This window comes from Mobula birostris, chromosome X (genome assembly GCF_030028105.1).
Source record: "Mobula birostris isolate sMobBir1 chromosome X, sMobBir1.hap1, whole genome shotgun sequence".
Classification (NCBI taxonomy): domain Eukaryota; kingdom Metazoa; phylum Chordata; class Chondrichthyes; order Myliobatiformes; family Myliobatidae; genus Mobula; species Mobula birostris.
This window is the reverse complement of record NC_092402.1, coordinates 36,945,054-36,965,606: the sequence shown is the minus strand read 5'-3', so window position 1 is coordinate 36,965,606 and position 20,553 is coordinate 36,945,054. Positions and strand designations below refer to the sequence as shown.

The 20,553-nt window shown below is 40.5% G+C and overlaps 1 protein-coding gene across 1 annotated transcript in view; it reads left to right on the top strand.

Moving 5' to 3' along the window:
* LOC140191596 (protein HEG-like) overlaps positions 1 to 20,553 on the top strand; it is a 70,449-nt gene that overhangs the window by 32,955 nt on the left and 16,941 nt on the right. The window contains exons 3-8 of the mRNA XM_072249135.1: positions 1,477 to 2,172; positions 5,928 to 6,041; positions 10,061 to 10,167; positions 11,435 to 11,493; positions 15,305 to 15,447; positions 18,691 to 18,819. Coding sequence (XP_072105236.1) covers positions 1,477 to 2,172; positions 5,928 to 6,041; positions 10,061 to 10,167; positions 11,435 to 11,493; positions 15,305 to 15,447; positions 18,691 to 18,819 — 1,248 coding nt within the window. The remainder of the gene's footprint in view (positions 1 to 1,476; positions 2,173 to 5,927; positions 6,042 to 10,060; positions 10,168 to 11,434; positions 11,494 to 15,304; positions 15,448 to 18,690; positions 18,820 to 20,553) is intronic.

The following is a 20,553-nucleotide window of genomic DNA, read 5'->3' as shown; positions in this document are numbered from 1 at the left end:
AAAGCTAATGCTAACGAGATCATTGTAACCATCTAATGATAGAGGTGTAATTAATATCACAAAAATAACAGGATGAGGGAAGTGCTTGGTATTTTGCATTGTGTTTCCTTTATAGATTTAAGCTATGTTGTGTTTTACTGATACACGGCATTATTGGTAGCAGGCTAAGGGAGAACCTGATAGAAGTTTATAAAACTGTGAGAGGTACACATAGGAGAGAGGCAGACTCTTTTCTCCAGGGTAGAAATGTTGAATAGTAGCATACATTTCTGATGAGAGGGGAAAAGTTTAAAGGAGATGTGTGGGGCAAGTTTTACAGTGGAGTGAAGAGATATGGGTTTTGTGCACATACTTAATGTGGCATCATTGTTGACACAGACAAGGTGAGCTGAAGTGTCTGTTCCTGTGCTGTACTGTTCTATGTTCTATGCAGGATATTAAGCACAGAGCCAGACAATTTCACGCTGGCACTCATGCTCCATCTTAGCTTCTTCCCATCGATTAGCATTGTTCTCCATTCCCCTCTCTGTAAGAGCTCACTTAACATGTGTAATTTTCAAAGGTATTAAAAAAGTAAAATCATAAAATTTCTATGTTTAGTATTCTTGTACAGGCTGTAAATTTATTCTAGAAACTTAAATAGATTTATTGTTCAGACTGTTTCGATGCTGATTATATTATTTGGCTCTTACAGCTTGTGGTACTCTTTGAGTAGATCCCAAGTCATAATAGTTTTAGAAAGATGTCCTTGCTGCAAACTAAACTTTTGATGGTGTTTCTGCTAGTTGTTCTCTCATTGTTCCACTTCTACCTTCAGCCTTTCATTTCAAATTTATCTCTAATCTATTTTTACCTAATAATTCTTTTTTTTCTCTCTCTTATCTCCTGAAGTATTGTCAAGATATTCACAATCCTAAGTATACAGTCAATCACCCAGCACAGTCTAAGCTTGAATTACGCATCAAAAACCTGCAAATGACAAACATTGCAATACTCCATCAATAAGAGGCTTGGGAACAAATGATCTGGTTTTAGCCAAGTTGTTCCGAGTGCATTATGGTTCGGTGTAAAACCATAGCTGCCATAAGGACACTCTGTAAATATACAATTATTTATTTTATAAGAGCAGAAATGTTAATTTGAAAGAATAATGGCATTAGTGGGGATTAACCAACCTGGACATTGAAAATAGATGATTAATGGTATTGACATCTTTTTCTGATGGGGTTTAATGAAGCTCTGGTTACATTATTGCACAGTGATCTGTAATCTACTTCCAAAGGGCTAGTATTTCTTGCCCAAAGCAAAAGATGGCTCTACCTCTCTTTACTACTTTAAAGTACTTCGGAAAACCTAACACATTGATTAGTTATTTGGGAACGAACTCTAAATAATCTCCTCACCAATGTTCCAGTTAAGTGCTTGGGATGCATTTTTTTTGAAGTAGTATTTAAATGGAAATTCTTCTTCTTTCAGAAAGCACAGTAATATCCACTGTGAGTTCCTCTTCAAATACATCATCTTTTACCAGCTCAACCTTGTTATCATCATCGGATTCCACTTCACCAGGAGAATCAACCTTTATGACAACTAACCAATCAAGCATGACAATTGGCAATACAACCCCAGACTCCCGTTCAAGCACAGAAAGCGGTAGCTCAACCTCAGCCGTCAGTTCAGGCACTACGGTTTTAACGCCATCCATGTCAGCATCCAATGCAAGTCTCTCAACTATTTTAACCTCTGAAGCATCTGCTTCAAATTCAAGCACAGTTGAAGCAATGGCCTCTACTTTGCAATCAACATTTGGGACTACAAACTTCAGTGTCAACCAAACAACCACGCTGGTAAATGGGGGAAGTTCAACGATAAACACAACTCTGCCTACAAGTGTGACAGATGATGTCACCCAGAGTTCAACGATCATACCCACAACCATTGCTACCACACTTAATGCCTCAAGCAACTTGACAACTGCAAGTGAATATACTGTGCCAACAACAAATGGGACAACTGTAGTAGATGCATCTAACACCACAATAAGCAGCAGACCAACCACGACAGCGACAGTCAACGTAACAGTACCGGTGAACACAACAGGTCTCAGTACAGATGTTCCCCATTCTAGCTGGAGTACACAGTCTCAAAAAACTTCAACAACAAGCTCTACGGGTAAGATTCTTCTGGTCATTTTTGCCCAGTTGGCTGTGTAACAGGCTGGTTGATTTTTAGTAAATGTTAGCTAACAACAAGTATTATAAAATTTGTGAAACTGTTCATAAAAGCACAAGCTAATTTGTTACCATCCCAACGAAAAATGGACTGTTTAGGCTGATCCTGTTTTCCATTTTGGAATGTAGAAAGGTCTTTGGCTGTTTGAGTTATTTTTTGTTTTTATTCTCATCGGTCCTCTACCCTTCTACCTTAAATGTATGCCTAGTTTTTGCTGTGGTCTGTCAAAGGACATTAATTAAATTAAATTGCTGGAGTAATAATCCAGAGGCACGAGTTCAAATTCCGCCTGTGGTATTCAAAGTTAATTTATAATTGGAAACTTTGAAACACAATAACTAACCTTGCTAACAATAACCATAACAACCTACTGGACTGTACTAAAAATTCATGTGATTTTATAATGTACCTCAGAGGAGGATATCTGCAAGACTTACCTGGTCTGGTCTATGCCTGACTCCAGACACACCACATGTGGGTGACTATTAAATGCATCTGCTATAGATTGGCAAGCCACCACCTTTCGGAGGGTAATTAGGATGGCCAATAAATTCTGGATTTACCCGTGATGCCCAGATCTCGAAAGTAAACATTAATAAAGTCCCCCTAGAGTCCCTTTTGTTCCAAAGAAATCAAACCCAGCCATTTTTTTAAAAATTGAAGTAAAATTCTCTAGCCCTGGCAACATCTTTCTGAATCTCTTCTTTATCTTTTCTCCTGATAGCCAGACCTCTGTTTCAAAGTAGGTATGCTATAATGAGCATTTCTGCAGTTCCAGCATGGCCTCTCTACCTTGTAATTTTTCTCCCAAAGCCAACAAAGGCAAGTGCACCTTCCAAACAGCCTTCTGCCTTCTGGAGATCTGTGTACTTACATTCAAAGATCTCTCTGTTCTGCTATTTTTTTTTCATCCTCCTACCATCTAATGTGTATTCTTTATTTTGTTAAACATTACAAAATGTTTGCCTTGTATTTCTATAACCACATTGAGAATCACAAGGTTGAAGACTGTACCTAGCAAATAAACCTCAGGAAGAGGAACAGAAATTTCTCCGTGGCCTTAGTTGATTGTTAATATAACTTACCAGCACCAGGTGCTGGTGCCCTCAAAGTTAAATGTTTACCATCCCATGACCTTCATTCTTGACGGTAATGACTTTGTTTACTATATGCAGAGTGGAAATTATATGGTGCAGGCTTCACTGATAACTACTGTGATTACTAGCATTTTACCAGGTGAAACCAACACATAGAACACTTTGGAATGCAGAGCAACATACAAAATGCTGGAGGAACTCAGCAGTTCAGGCAGGGTCATTTAGAATGAAGGTGCTGGTTTGCACATTCATGTTGATGATACTCCCTCCCATCATACTCTTGACCCATCTCTAATTGGCTCAGTATTGGAACACTTAATTATATTTGATCCCTCAACCTTTAGATGCATCACCCTTCCTGGAAATTGAAACTGAATCAAGTTGTTTACAGTACTGTTGTCATATTTGATCCTTTTTCAACAACAAACAAATAATCCTGCCATCACTAAGATTCTTTCCACCTCTAAGATGTCCCTTGCCTCACCCATGCATTTCTTTGATAGATTTCATGATCATCTCAACACAGATTCAAGTTATTCTGTTTTGAAATGGTCTAAATTAGAGAGAGAACAACCTGGAATGCTTTTAAAAAAAACTATAATGCTTTTCCAACTTCGTTTCCGTAGATTCCAACAAGTCTATTCTCAAGATGTATTGCCCATATTTCAACTCCCACAAGGTTCTGTTCACTCGTCAACACATCATGTGTAGACCCGTTCTAATGAGCAATAATTTTAAAACTCCTTATTTTCAAATACTTCTAGTCTCACCTCTTTCCATCCTATATACCTGTCACTTATATTTCTATTATCCCTGAGCCTAAACTGTGTTGCTTATGCCTTCAAAATCAAAAATTTAAACTCTGGAATTCCCTACCTGAACCTTTTCATTTCCCTGCTTTTTATTAAATTTCTTCTTTTGAGCCTCTTTTAAAACTTGCCTCTCATCAATTCATTCAGCCCATTTGACTTGGCATCAATTTTTCTTTAAGATGTCTCAGATGAGGCACGTTAAAGGCGTTATATGAATGGAGTGGGAGCAGCAGTAATCGTGAATGACTCCAGTATCGTTGACAGAAATGAGGAATGGCAGGCAACTATTTTAATAGCGAGTACAAGAAAAAGAGTAGTTAAGATTTCTTGTTAACATTTAATCTTTGGAATGCCCTGCCTATATTAAGAAATTCAATGTATGAATGAGAAGAACGATGAATATTTTTGATTTGCAAAGTGATCTTTCTTGAGACTCAGTGGAAAATGGGAAATTGGTTACTGTTGTGTAATCCCTTGTTGGGTAAGTAGGTACCTGATTTATTCACATCACTTTTCCGTATTACTCACTGATGCAATTTTATTTTGTTCTGCTGAGTAATTTCTCTTTCCATTGGGTAAAGGGGGACCACTGATAATAAACTTCTGATCCTTTTTGGCATTCTTTGCAGTTGACAAATAGTCAATCAGGTATGCCTAATATTGCATACAAAAGTCATATTTTTGTAGCCAAAGTTTTTGTAAGACCATAAAACATAGGAACAGAATTAGGCTATTTGGCCCATTGAGTCTGTTCTGACATTCTGTTATGGCTGATTTACTATTACCTTCAACCCCATTCTCCCATCTTCTCCCCATAACCTTTGACACCCTTACTAATCAAGAACCTATCAGTCACCACTTTAAATTTACTCAATGACTTGGCCTCCACAGCCATCTGTGGCAATGAATTCCAGCGATTCACCACCTTCTGGCAAAGGAAATTCCTCCTCATTTCTTCTAAAGGGATATCAATCTATTCTGAGGCTGTGCCCTCTGGTCCTAGGTTCCCCCCCCCCCACCCAAAGGAAATGTCCTCTCCACATTCACTCTCTAGGCTCGTCGATATTCGATAAGTTTCAATGGGATTCTCCTATGAACTCCAGCGAGTGCAGGCCCAGAGCAACCAAACACTCCTCATACATTAACTCCTGTCATTCCTGGAATCATTCTCTTGAACCTTCTCTGGACTCTCTTCAATGCCAGCACATCCTTTCTTAGATAAGGGGCTCAAAACTGCTCACCGTATTTCAAGTGCGGTCTGACCATTTTGTTCTGGACATGGTCAAAGCTTCACATAGGTTCACAATAAAAGTGTTATTAATTTTTTTATGAAAATAAGCCACCTCTCTCCTCTATAATCAGCAGTGCTTGACCTGAGCAAGAAAACAGTATTTGTTGAGCTGGGGTCATCATCCTGCAATGCACAAAGCGTTTTTTAAATTTGTGAGATCATGAGAGAGTTGCAATTCATCTAATTTCTGCAACCTTGAACAAGATTACTGGCCACTTCGTTGTTCATTTTGCAATCAGCTCTAAACTACAGTTGACAATTTGTTTGGAAAATGGGTAAACCCATTGTTAAAATCCCACAAAAGATATTGAACTACTCTATAATTACATCCAACAAATCCTTTAATACAAGAATATAAACTGTTACTTTTTCTAATCCAAAGCTTTTGATTATCTCTCTCCCATGAATTTCAAACATACCTTGTCTGTGACTGTAGTTCATTGTGCAATATATGTTCTAAGTAATGTGTTGATATTCTATTTACTTTGTTTCCAGTTGCATGCCAATCTTCGCCTTGTCCTCCAGGCAGTAAATGTGTGGATCTTTATCTGTCACATACCTGCCGCTGTACCATTGGGCAATCTATGCAAGAAGATAAGTGTGTACCAGGTAAACTGAAACTCATTGCTATCGATTTATAATACAACAAGCACAAATGTCTTGCTCTATAGTCTAATATTGCATGGAAAGCCATTCCTAGCAATTCATTACAAATATGCGCAAACTTACCAGGATTTGATGCAGGTAAGCTAGAAAGCTTTAAGATGCAAAGAGCTTAAAATTTCACCTCTTTAGGAGTAGACTTAATCTTCCAGTAACTTTGCAGAATTGCTGAGTTCAGATCAGAATCAGGCTTATTATCACTGACATGTCATAATTTTTTTTTTGTTTTGCGGCAGCAGTACAGTGCAAAACATAAATAAAAAGTTGCAGTAAGAAATATATAAAAAGTAAATTGTGCAAAAAGAGAGCAATATAGTGACATAGTGGTCGTGGGTTCACAGACAGTTCAGAAATCTGATTGTGACGGGAAGAAGCAGTTCCTAAAATGTCAAGTGTGTGCCTTCAGGCTCCTGTACCTCCTCCCTGACGGTAGTAACGAGTAGAGGGCATGTCCAGATGGTGAGGGTCTTTAATGAGCTTTTTGGTAATTAGATCCTGTGTTCATTTCCTGCTTTTTTTTTTAAAAACCTTCAATCTCAACATGAAGTTTGGTCCTTCATATTATGATGTACTCAGCATAGCACATTTTGAATCATTGGTGTTGATTGATACACTGCTACATATTCCTATGTTTTCTGACTATCCTGTGATGGTATGTAGGTCGTGTCTGTACTGGTGGGTATTGAAGAGATTCCAAAATTAGTCATTCTCTGCCTCTTGGCTAGGGATAGAATGACAAGCAGCAAGAGAAGGAGTACTAAGAAGGGAAATGGGATTCAGAGTGTCTTAGTTGGCAATCGGTTTTGTGACTCTGTGCTCAGCAAGAATGAGCCCTAATGTCATCTTCAAACGTGCAGATGAGGTTAACGTTGTTGTTGCCTGGTAACTGACCCCATCTCACAGAAGCCAAACTTAGGCTCTCAGATGCATCCTTGTATCTCGCACTGGATCATGGCCCCACCACCAAAAATCAAACCATTGTCTCTCAGATGATCACGGACCTCCTCCTTGATCTTGAATTCAGCCTGTATCAACCTTGCTGTCACTCCTGATCCACAGGAAGTCAAGAAAACCATATCATGACTCAAGAACTTCATAGTAGACAAGATACCCGCTGAAATCTAATGCTCACTGGTGACAAGCTTCCGTCAAATGTCCACAGCTTCGTCTTCCACTTGGAAGTGAAGGATATTTCAGAGACCTCCAGATGTCATAGTCATGACCACCTTTTAGAAGGGAGACAAGTCCAACATTTGCTATCACATGGGGGTCAGCCTGCTGCCTTCCTTTGGGAAGGTCTTAATCAGGAAGCTTCTCAATCACAACCTCACAGTGACTGAAGAACTGCTGCCCAGATCACCTGTGCCATATACTCATACAACAGAGGAGGTCATTCGATGGCCCTGATCCACATAAAGGATGTGTTGTTCAGCACACTGCAGGAAAAATGTAGGGTGCATCATATCTGGTCCCTTTTTTTTTAAACAGGCCAATGCCTTTCAAATAGTACTTTTTCCTCAAGCTTGTCCCATGTAAGCAATGGTTGACAAAGTGGATAGAGGAAGATATTAAATACAAATAAAATGTAGCAGATTGACAAGGAGGTCATTCTGAATCCATTTTCCATGATTTAATTGACCTTCTCTTGGCACTTGTCATTCAGGGATTGAGGGACGCCGTTCTCAAATTTGGCTGCTCACAGAAATTAATCTCTTTCTTGCACTCGGTCCACCAAATCATGCAAGCCATGATATTAACCATCAGGCCCACAACAAAGCCTACTCTCGATCAAACCAGGCTGTGCTTATTGCCCCAATATTTTTCTTAGACTTTTCTTGCTGTAATCTTGCCCCTCGCCTTCAACCAACCTCCTGTGAGAATGGTGCTAGAATGAAGGATGAGCTGTCTAACCTTCATTGGCTATAGTACAAAGCAAAACTTAACCAAATATCTGTGGCCAAGCAGCTGTACACAGATGATTCTTGCGTCTGAGTGAAGGACAAACATAAAATCATTGACACTTTCAGTTTAGATCAGGAGTTCCCACTCTGGGGTCCACAGACCCCCCAGTTAATGGTAAGGCTCTATGGCATATAAAGGGTCAGGAACCCCTGCTTTAGATTATAAAAGGATGGAACTTCTGAAGATGGAGGTACTCCATTGATGTGCTTCAGTTCCATCACACTGCTTTCTCTTGATAAAGGTTCTTGATGAGACCATGGAAAAATTGGATATCCTTAACATATATCGCAAGCCGTCTATTCGCAGAAACAAACACTGAGCATGGTGGTGAGTTTCATCATTAATACACCACCATGCCTTTGGTCAATTTAGTGAAAAGATATTTGAAAATCCTGACCCTGGGCGTGGCACTCATGATCTACCAGGCAGCAGTGATGCCTGACCTCTTGTGTTTCTGAAAGCAGTACGATCAATAGCAGGCACCTCAAAACAGTGGGACATGTAGGTTCTCAGTTGATTGTGGATCACATGGGAGACACAAGAGGCCGAAGATGCTGGAATCTGGAGCAAGAAAGAATCGGCAGGAGCAAGTCTGCAGTTCAAGCAGCATATGTGGAAGGAAAGGATTTAATGACATTTCAGATTAAAACCCTGCATCAGGATCAGGCTTTGATCCAAAACGCTGACAAATCCTTTCCTCACACGTATGCTGCTCATCCACTGACTTCCTCCGGCAGATTGTTATGTCAGCCTCATGCCCAACATCAGACTTCGGAAGTAGAAATACACTGTTCTGAGTTTTGTAGTGGAAAGAGATCAGCACGCTGCAGAAATTATATATTGAAGAATTTTCCTTGGGGACGTGTCACTGATGGGGGTGGCATGGTTGGCATGACACTATTACAGTGCCAATGACCTGGGGTCAATTCCGCTGCTGTCTATAAGGAGTTTTGCGTCTTCCCCATGACCATGTGGTTTCTCCTTGGTGCTCTGGTTTTCTCCCACATTCCAAACACATATGGGTCACATTGGTGTACTTGGGCGGTGCAGGCTCATTGGGCTCGAAGGGCCTGTATCTCTAAAAATAAAATAAATTCCTGGGACTCTTCTTGCTCCTGACTGCTTAAAGTGGAGAAGGAGCACTTGGCATTGAGATCCTCAAGGCTATGCATCAGGTGCAGTCTAGTCCTTGCGTAATCACCAAGAGGAGCAGACCACCTAACAGACTTATCAATCAGCCCCCACGTATCTCATCTGTGGAAGAGTCTATGGTCCCCACATTGACCTCGCTGGCATCCTCAGAACTTGTCAAACGTATGTTGAAGTAAATTATCCTCTGTTCTGATTAACTGCCTAGAGAAAGAATTTCTTTAAAAAATTTAAGCATATTCCTGTGCTAGTTAAGGTATTGATTTTATCAGAGAGCTCTCTACACTATTAAAATAATTCCCTAGGCTATAAACTCCTCATTCGTGCCAAACTATGGTTGTAGCTGTACGTTGTATTCCACTTCAGGAATCAAATTCTTTTGACTTCAATCAAACTGATTTTACAAAGGAGAGAACAATGTACAGTCACTGTTGCATATCTAGTGCAAGCAACCGATACCCATTTCTACCATCTTCACTTAAACTGCACACATTTTGCCTATTCCCTTTAAACATTGTGGCCGATAGCCTTTTTATATTCAGTCATAAACACCAGAGCTAAAAGTGCTGGAGCTGACATTTTTTTTGTTGCAGGTATTTTTAACTATCAACATTATTTGTGGAACATTATCTTTTTCCATTCTATCAGTGTATTTTTTGGCTTATTTTCCTTGGCAACTTTGAAAATGACAATAACAGGAATTTGTCGCCCATATATTTTCCCTTGTGCATGCAAACCAGTGTGCAGGAAGGCAATCTGTTTGCCCTTGGTTTTTATTTGTTCTGTATTAAATCTTTTTACGAATTGCTTGTTCAAATGAGAAAGCCCATGTTATTTCCATTTTCCTCTTTCAGTGAAAACCTTCCCGGGAACCTTGCATTTAAAAATAAATTTTCTTCCCGGCATGAATGAAGTTCAATCAAAGGTATTCTTAGAGACTTCAAGAAGAATAGAGGAGGAGGTAAGGTACCATCTTGTTTTTATCCTGTTTCTTCATACCTAGTCAGTATTTCATCACACTAGACCATAAGACATTGGAACAGGATTAGGCCATGTCTAATCATGGCTGATTTATTATCCCCCTCAACCCCATTCTCTTGTCTTCTCCCCATAACCTTTGACACCCTTACTAATTAAGAACTTGTCAACCTCCACTTTAAGTATACTTAATGACTTGGCCTCCATAGCCGTCCGTGGCAATGAATTCCACAGATTCACCATCCTCTGGCTAATGAAATCCCTCCTCATCTCTGTTCTAAAGGGACATCCTTGCATTCTGAGGCTGCGCCATTTGGCCCTAGACTCTCCCACTATAGAAAACATCCTCTCCATGCCCACTCTATCTATACTGTATCTGTTCCACCAGTTCACCCATTTAGCCAATTTTCCTGGAATTTAGTTGAGGATTGCCTTTTATCTACTAAGAAGAAATTTTTAAGTTTACTTGGAGCGAGGAAGATCCCTGAACACAGGTTTTATTGGCAGTTTGCTTATGAGATGATAATTATTCTGATAAACATGAGGAGGAACAGCAGTACAGCCCCTTGAGCTTACTGAGCCAAGTTATTGGATGATCGGATCTTTGGCCCCTCTGATTGCCCTATACTCCTTGAGCTCTTCTCTGATTAAATATACATAATGGCATAAATCTTCCCCATAACTGCAGATAGTATGAGGAACTTGAAAAGCACGTAAATGACATCTGGTACTTCAGGCTGCTGCTTTTCACCCTAGGCCAGTGAAACTTCACCAAGGGATATACAGATATCCTGTGACATTTGCTTAGTGATGCAAGTGAATCTAATCAAGTGGAAGCTTACTTGACGTGACTGAACTGAATGGGAGCAGAAGGACTGCGAACTGATGCCTGAAATCTTCACGGTTTTATATGATCTGTGCACAGCTGAAGCACAAGCAGATTTTTTAAAACACAAAGATATCCTGGAAAGTTCACTAACTTTAATCATTCTTCACCACCCCTCGCAAAACCAAATTAAAAATCCCCAACCACACCTTATTATTGTAAAGCTTCTGGCCCTTTATCCCTGTCCCACCACCAATTCCAGTTGTAATTGCATGTGTGCAGCATTGTATTATTCAAATCATGTGTTGCTTTACAACAAATATTTTAAGATATTTTCTTAGGATATGAAAATACTATTGCAGAGAATAAAAAAGCTGTGATGATTCCTGAAACTTTTCTTTTCTCCCCATTTTATTGTGGTTAGATGAAAAAATTCTTCAAAAATGACCCTTCCTACTACCGATCTATTGTTTGGAAACTTGAGTAAGTACCCAGTATTAAACCAGAACCATAACATGTTGTGTAACTCTGAACTGATTCTTCCTCTCAATTCATAGGACAAGAATGGTGCAATGTTGTAATGCAATTTGGCCCAGGCACCACCTACTGTACAGTTTGACTTGTATGGACAGATCAGCTGTGTTTCACCCAGCTCTCTCATAGTCAGCATATAAATTTGCATCTGTTTGCCAAGCATTTGTCTTGTCTCTACATGAAGGTCTCCACCCTGTATGGAATTGAATTGACTTTATTTCTTACCTCCTTCATATACATGAGGAGTAAAAATCTTTACGTTACGTCTCCATCTAAATGTGCAATGTGCAGTTTATAGCAATTTATAATAAATGGTATGTACAACAGGACAGTCAATATAACATAGAAATACAATTGTACTGAGTGAATTAATCAGTCAGCCTGTTGGCCTGGTGGAAGAAGCTGTCCTGGAGCCTGTTGGTCCTGGCTTTTATGCTGCGATACCGTTTTCCGGATGGTAGCAGCTGGAACAGTTTGTGGTTGGGGTGGCTCAGGTCCCCAATGATCCTTCGGGCCCTTTTTACACACCAGTCTTTGTAAATGTCCTGAATAGTGGGAAGTTCACATCTACAGACGCACTGGGCTGTCCGCACCACTCTCTGCAGAGTCCTGCAATTGAGGGAGGTACGGTTCCCATACCAGGCAGTGATGCAGTCCGTCAGGATGCTCTCAATTGTGCCCCTGCAAAAAGTTCTTAGGATTTGGGGACCCATACCAAACTTCTTCAACTGTCTGAGGTGAAAGAGATGCTGTTATGCCTTTTTCACCACACAGCTGGTGTGTACGGACCACGTGAGATCCTCGGTGATGTGGATGCTGAGGAACTTAAAGCTGTTTACCCTCTCAATCCCAGATCCATTGATGTCAATAGGGGTTAGCCTGTCTCCATTCCTCCTGTAGTCCACAACCAGCTCCTTTGTTTTTGTGACATTGAGGGAGAGGTTGTTTTCTTGATACCACTGTGCTGGGGTGATGACTTCTTCTCTGTGGCTGCCTCATTATTATTTGAGATTAGGCCAATCAGTGTAGTGTCATCAGCAAATTTAATTAGCAGATTGGATCTGTGGGTGGTGACACAGTCATGAGTACACAGAGAGTAAAGGAGGGGGCTTAGGACACAGCCCTGAGGGACACCTGTGTTGAGGGTCAGAGGGGCAGAGATGAGGGAGCCCACCCTTACCACCTGCCGGTGATCTGACAGGAAGTCCAGGATCCAGCTACACAAGGCAGGGTGAAGGCCGAGGTCTCTGAGCTTCCTGTCGAGCCTGGAGGGAATTATGGTGTTGAATGCTGAACTGTAGTCTAAGAACAGCATTTTCACATAAGCATCCTTCTTCTCCAGATGTGTAAGGACGGTGTGTAGAGCTGTGGCTATTGCGTCACTTGTCGATCGGTTGTGTTGGTAGGCAAATTGCAGAGGGTCCAATGTGAGTGGTCGCATGCTGCAGATGTAGTCCTTGACCAGCCTCTCCAAGCATTTGCTTATTATTGAAGTGAGTGTGACAGGACGCCAGTTGTTCAGATATGTTACCTTGGTCTCTTTAGGTACAGGAACAGTGGTGGGTACTCTACAGTGGGAGAGGGAGAGATTAAAAATGTCTGTAAACACACCTGCCAGTTGTGCCGCGCACACTGGGATGCCGTCCAGTCCTGCAGCCTTGCGACTGTCCACTCATTGGAAACACCTGCGTACTTCAGCCTCAGAGATGACCAGGTTGCAGGTTGCATCAGCTGCTCTCCTCGGGCTCAGTGTTGGCAACATTTTAGACTGCCAACTGGTAGACTGGCCCACAGAAGGCTGCGCTGCTTGGAGAACTCAGCAGTTTAAAGAGCTCACTTCCTACCACTGGAAGAATTGTCCACTTGACATTATATGCACTGGGCATTCAACTGTGGGAATTGACCCATTGTTTGTCCCTTTTTGTACTGCAAAGGTTTTTTGGAAAATCCGAGGCCTCTTAATGGAATGTTTTTCCCCAGTGCTTCAAATCTTGTAGGCCAGCGGTCCCCAACCACCGGGCCGCAAAGCATGTGCTACCGGGCCGCGAGGAAACAATATGATTTGGTGATATGAGTCAGCTGCACATTTCCTCATTCCCTGTCACACCCACTGTTGAGCTTGAACGCACGCGTGGTCATTACGCACGCGTCATCCACGTCAGCGCGGGAAGGAGATCGACTCCTCGAGCTTGCAAATGACAGCGGGCTGAAAAATATGTTTGACGTAACATCTCTGCTGGTATTCTGGATCAAAGTCAAGGCTAAATATCCTGAGATAGCCACGAAAGTACTGAAAACGTTGCTTCCATTTCCAACTTATCTCTGCAATGAATGCAACGAAAACTAAATTGCAGAATAGACTGGACATAAGGAACCCCCTTCGAGTATCATTGTCTCCCATCACCCCTCGATGGCACCGTCTTGTTGCAGGAAAACAAGCCCAGGGCTCCCACTGATTCAGCGATATTGGTGTATTGCAATGATTTTAAACGTTCATATGGGGAAAATATATGCTGTGTGTTTAATATCCAAACATTACTTAAAATGTTATGATGCTATTGACTTATAAGTGACTTATATAACCATATAACAATTACAGCACGGAAACAGGCGATCTCGGCCCTTCTAGTCCGTGCCGAGCGCTTACTCTCACCTAGTCCCACCGACCTGCACTCAGCCCATAACCCTCCATTCCTTTCCTGTCCATATACCTATCCAATTTTTCTTTAAATGATAAAATCAAACCTGCCTCTACCACTTCTACTGGAAATTCCTTCAGCACTTACTTCAAGCTCCCCTGTCCTCCCCTGATAATTGACTTATCGCTATATTCATGCGAGGAAAATATGCGCTGTGTGTTTAATATTAAATTCGTTAGATAAACACTTTTAGAAACGAAATTGAGTGTATTAGCCACTTATCACCAATATTCCGGTCGTGATTAAACCCCCCCAACCTGAACAGAATCGCCAAAAGCGATTTGTAGAGAAAGAAATCGGCACGTACACGCATGCACACACTGGTGTCTGCGCAAGGCTTCATGGTCATTGTAGTCTTTCTTGGGGTTAACACAACGTATTTGACTGCTACTCTTGTCCGTTGGCAACCCTACACCCAACCCCCCCCGCCCCCGGGGTCGGCCGGTCCGCAAGAATATTGTCAATATTAAACTGGTCTGCAGTGCAAAAAAGGTTGGGGACTCCTGTTGTAGGCTAACAAAAAGGATTAATCTGATAAATTACTTGGTCAAGCAAGTCTCCTTGAGATGTGGTTGTGTCACCCACCCCTGAGCAGCTGAATAGTCCTGTTTATTTTCCTCACCAATAGTTTTCCCACCACTGACAAAAGACCCACTAGACAGGAAGTTACATTTTAAGTGTTTAAGTTCAGCTGTTTTTTGACCTTCTGTACCACTCGTATATTTTCCAAGCTTCACTATTGCTGATTCCTGGAGTAACATCAGATGTATCTTTCTAATGCATTCTGACAATGAGAGGCTGAGGTTGTCCAGTTGTCCAAAGTTGTATCATCTTGAATTAAAATTAACATTAATGTGAGTTGTATTTTGGAACTAGAATATTTGGAAATTTTGATATAAAACAAATTAAAACCTCTGGTGAACTTGCATGTAAGTTTGAGATAGCTGGCAAGTGGAATCCTTGACCTGTAGAAAATAATATGCATTGTGTTGCCTGTGTAAGTGAACCTGTAGTATGTTTTTACACATACTTTCAATTGCGTTATTTTTCTCTCTTTTCAGAAAGGGGAGTGTTTTGGCCTCTGTTGACAACATTTTTTCACTTTCTTCCAATGTAACTGAGGAATCTGTCAACCAATATATCAAAGATGGCATCAAAAATTGTTCAAACTGCACAGTGATAAAAGATTCAGACAATTATACGTGTAAGTTGAGTGTCCATTGGTTCTTTTGAGTTAGCCTAAAATGTGGTTATTGCCTCTTAAATATGTTTACTGCCTCTTCAATTGCATTAAGTTCGTAGAGTGCTTTAGGAAAGTCCCCTAAAGATTGGTATCTTTAGCTGTGAGGTTTCGGGAACAGTGCTTCCCCTTGTAATGCCATGGCATCAGTTTTTAATGAGACAGAAGCTTACTATATAAAAAAGAAATCCAGCAATTCCTTCTTTCTGATGTTGGGCTGATTGGTTGTTCCCTATGTTTTCCCCCTTTCCTTAAACAGTGGCAGGATATTACTTCTGCAAATTGAAAAGTAGCCATACTAGAATCTGGAATTTTAGGTTGGATGCTCCAGTTATTATCCCCACAGCACCTTCTTTCAAAACTTTGAGATATTGGTCATGACATTATGAGGATTCATTAGTTTTTTAACCAATTATTTTCCCCAGTACTGATTTCTTTCAGCTCTTCATTCTTGCTAGATGTATAGTGTTCCATTTCCTAGACAGATGCAAGATATTTAATACCTCTCCCACTTTCTTACACCTCAATATAATCTTTCCTGTCTCAGTCCATGAGGGACTTTCTTTAGCTTTTTAATCTTTTCCTTTTAGCACAGCTTATAGCTTTGGAGTCCTTTTATATTTCCTGTTAAATTTCCTCTCTAGTTCCAAAGAATTGTCCTTCTCTCTGGTACCGTACAGGCAATCGTGCCTTAAGAACTCGTGCTCATGACCTCAAATTCCCCTAGGAATGTGCTGTTACCACATTTGATTTCACTTTCTTTAACTTGACTAGGCCATTGTGCCACTGTGCTGTGGTCAATTGTTTGTCCTTTTTGTTGCTTCCACTCTCATTCATTCATAAAACAGAAATGTTATACAGGAGCCAGGCTGATACTCCTGCAGTGCTGCCTCTGCAGTGTAGACTGGCAGAGAGGCCTTTCAATGTGGTAAATCATGTATAGAGCAGAGGTGCTTGGGTAGTAGGCTCCATTGTTTTGGGGAAATTGGTTGTGACAACCTGAGAGCTTTTGAATCTGGTGATACATTCATGTCCTGTGCCAATAATGTATTCTTTTATATTCACAACTGCTTGGAATTTAACTTCAAAGTTTACCATTACACTGAATTGCAGGCAAAATGATGGATACCTAAATTTTTTTAAAAAGATGCTAGATATCTGGAATGAAAATAGAAAATGCTGAAAGCGCTCAGCATTACAGGGCCCAGTTCTGATGTGGGATCGTGAATTTGACATTTTTAACTGTTTCTTTTTCCACAGATGCTAAACAATTTCAGCTTTTGCACATCTATCATTTTACGGAGATCTTGTGGGATAAATGTAATGGGTGGATGATTTACTAGTCCTGGTTGATGCAATATACATGTAACTTTGAGTATAGTTGAAACTGGTCTTCATTTCAACCATATAAGATGCAAAATGTATGCCATCTATGAATGCAATAAGAGCATTGGGGTGCGTTGAGCTCATTAACTCTTTATTGTACGACAAAGATCAACAAATGGACTGTGCTATAAGGAACACGATTCTGATAAACAATGCTGAGAAGAGATTGACAGAACCACAGGTGCACAAAGAGGTATTAAGAGCTTTCAAACTGCTGCTTAGAGGTGTCAGGTTACAGTGCGGCAGCAGGGATACTATACTGGAATTCCTGTGTCATTGTGTTGAGCATTAAATCTTTTGATGGGTGACTGATTGCACTTTTGAAACATATCCCTACTAATATTTTTGTGTTACTCGCCTCTCTGGTACACTGGCATTTTACGCATGATTCCCCTATGGCACAAGCTTAGAACCATTTAAATAAGGTTTTATTATGCATCTTTCCCAGCCATCTTAAAAGATTATGGAAGTTGCAATGTACGCTGTGAATACTGCCAGGTATTAGAATCTAGAACATCATGTAGCCCTTGTTAGCAAGCACTTATTTTAAGGTCAGATAATTATTGAGATGAGTCTTTGAAGGACAAAATTTGCTCAACTACATGTGTAATGTTCGCAGTGAAACATGTTGCTTGACTTGCTGTGTACAATGCTCTTAACACTGGACTGCAATTTCAATCAGTTGATACACAACACAAAATAATCTGCAGATGCTGGGGTCAAAGCAACACTCACAACACGCTGAAGGAACTCAGCAGGCTGGGCAGCACCCGTGGAAACGTCAACCGATCTTTTCCACAGATGCTGCCCGGCCAGTTGATACACAAGGCAGGGAATGAACTATTCTGTCATTTTTCACCAGAAGAATGAACTTTGCCCTCTCAAGTTTCAAGGTCAAGTTAAAATTTATTGTCATGGGCATATATGGCCAGGGTATTAATGCATTGAAAGTTAGTTTTTTGCAGCATAGTAGATTACAAACATAGACTTAAATTAACATAAATTATACATAACTTGTTTGACAAATAAAATAAACATAACGACTGGTAAATGGGTACTTCCTGAGCAGATATTTGGGATTTAATTTGAAAAAATAAGATGATGATTTAATTATTTTAAGATTAAGTCAAGATCTAAGAAAAAACCTCTACACAACCATGTAATGTTCTTGTTTTGTACTCCAAACATTATTATAGCACATGGATTTGATTTGAGTTTTATGGTGGGTGGGTGGGGTACACACGAATGAATTATTTTTTTGCTAATGTAGTCTTGCATGAATAGATTATCCAAACCAGAAAGTATCCATTACAAATTAAACTGCCTCTACACTAAACCAACACTGGAATTAGCATTAAAACAATTGTAACACCAGTGTGCTAATGTTTTCCACTTCATTTCAGTTTTAGAACAAACCAAGATGTATGGAAATGCCATTTGGCAGCTTGATTAGCCCTCTTGCTGCTTTTTTGAGGAGGAAATGCCTTTTTAAACCATTTTCAGTGCTGGTTATTGGGCAATTTTGCTTTGGTGAAGCAATGCAATGTTAACCACAATTCACTCATCACAAACTTATATCCAGCCTGTTAAGAAGAACTGTGTGTGAATCAGATGAGTCAATATTGGGATCATGTTCTGAGGTTTCTGTTTTGCCTTAGTATCTAAGGAATAGTTGAAGCAAAGTGGGAAAACTACTACAGTAAGCACAATTCCAAATTCTAAAGAAATTAAAACAAAATGAAAGCAAGTAAGTTTAACTGGTGTAACTTTTCCTATTTGTTTTCTTGTTTCCCTACCTCCCCTCTTTTTAACAAACTAAAGCTGAAAGTATTTGCAAACAAAATGTTTGTGATGCGAACACTTCTGAGTGCAAAGCAAGTAATGGGATTGTTGTGTGTAACTGCCTGCCTGGTTACTACAAGTTTGCAGATTCCGATCGAAGTTGCAAAGGTATGTGATATATTCTTGCTGAAGCAAGTTATGATTGTATTGCTGTGCTTAAGTAAGAGACATGACTTCTTTTTAACAATGAGTGGGTATGATCTGGAGCTTGCTACCTGTTGGGCTAGTGGACATAGCTCTCAAAATATGTGCGTAGGCTCCTCGGAGCAAATAATCTGCTGTCCTATGGGGAATGGGAAACATCCAACACTCACAACACGCTGGAGGAACTCGGCAGGTCGGGCAGCATCCGTGGAAAAGATCGGTCGAAGTTTCGGGCCGGAACCCTTCGTCAGGACTGTAGAGGGAAGGGCAGAGGCCCTGTAAAGAAGGTGGGGGGAGGGTGGGAAGGAGAAGGCTGGTAGGTTCCAGGTGAAAAACCTGTAAGGGGAAAGATAAAGGGGTGGGGGAGGGGAGGCAAGGAGGTGATAGGCAGGGAAGGATGGGAAACATCCAGATTGCTGTACAAGGAGCTGTCTGGATAGGACAATGTTGTAACACAAAACAATTTGTTTTCATATATCAGCTTTAATATGGTGGAGAAGGAAAACTGATCTCAAACCATTACTGCCTTGTGGCTATACCCACCCATGGAGAAGGCTTTAGGAGTAACCCCCAAGGAAAAATTCAGAACTGGAGTTACTAAGGCAGTCCTACATTGAATTCAACACTGGCAACTCCTGAAAAGCCATTAGTGCCAAACTGTATCAGTCTCTGCCGTTCCTTTTGGAATCATCAGCTGCATGGAGAGGGGGAGCTTGCTACATGGGCAACATCTTGCTCTCCATATCACACTGCCCTGGCTTGCGTATGCAACATAGACAACTAGGATGCAATATCCATGGTTGACCCTAACCGATGGCGGGCCTCTTTAATATGGTAAAGCCTCTTGAATTTCACAAGACCTTTTAGTGAAGGAAATTTGACACTCAGCCAAGACAGAGATTAGGCCAGGTGACCAAAAACTTGATCTAAAATCCAGTTTTTGGTAAGAGTCTCAGTGAAGGTGAGAGACAAAAGGATTAAGGGAGTGGTAGGGTGAAATTCCATTTCTTGTGATCCAGACAGCTGAAACCATGTGGCAGCAGTTGTGAAGAAATTTAGATTTATATGGGGCCAAAACTGAAGCAGAAATCCTGTAAACTGTCACACTATTGTAGATTGGTAGCAGAGAGGCAAACAATGTATGTTGCATGAATTACTAATCTTCTTCGTAGTTACGTAATATGATCCACCTACTTTTGAGTCCAGATCTGACAATTGTTTTGTTAGATCCTGTTGCAACTTGCCATGTATGAAGCAATGTCACTTGAGTGTAAAGGTATAAACACTGACTTCAGAGGCAGCACAGGAGAACAGTGTTAGACACAGATCATTAACTGAGACAAAACAACCAGACCCTACCCAGTAAATGTCATTGAAATATATTGAGAACCAAATATATTTGAAGTGACTTCTTGATCTTGTGGGGGAAAATAACTTACATTGCCAGACTGAGTGAACTGCTTGGCATGCTTTGTGAACTTTGTAGTATGAGATTATACTTTTAACCACAGAATATCTTATTTCAGATCAGTTGCTGTTATTCCCTTAATTTTAAGTAATGATTGCACACCTGTGTTTCCTAAAATGATGACCTATTTCCATCAGTGTCATGCTGAAACTGTTAGCTGCCTGCTACTTTTCTGTCTTTTTAATCCCTCCCCTTCCATCTGTCTCTCCAATCTAATCTTTAGTTTTGAA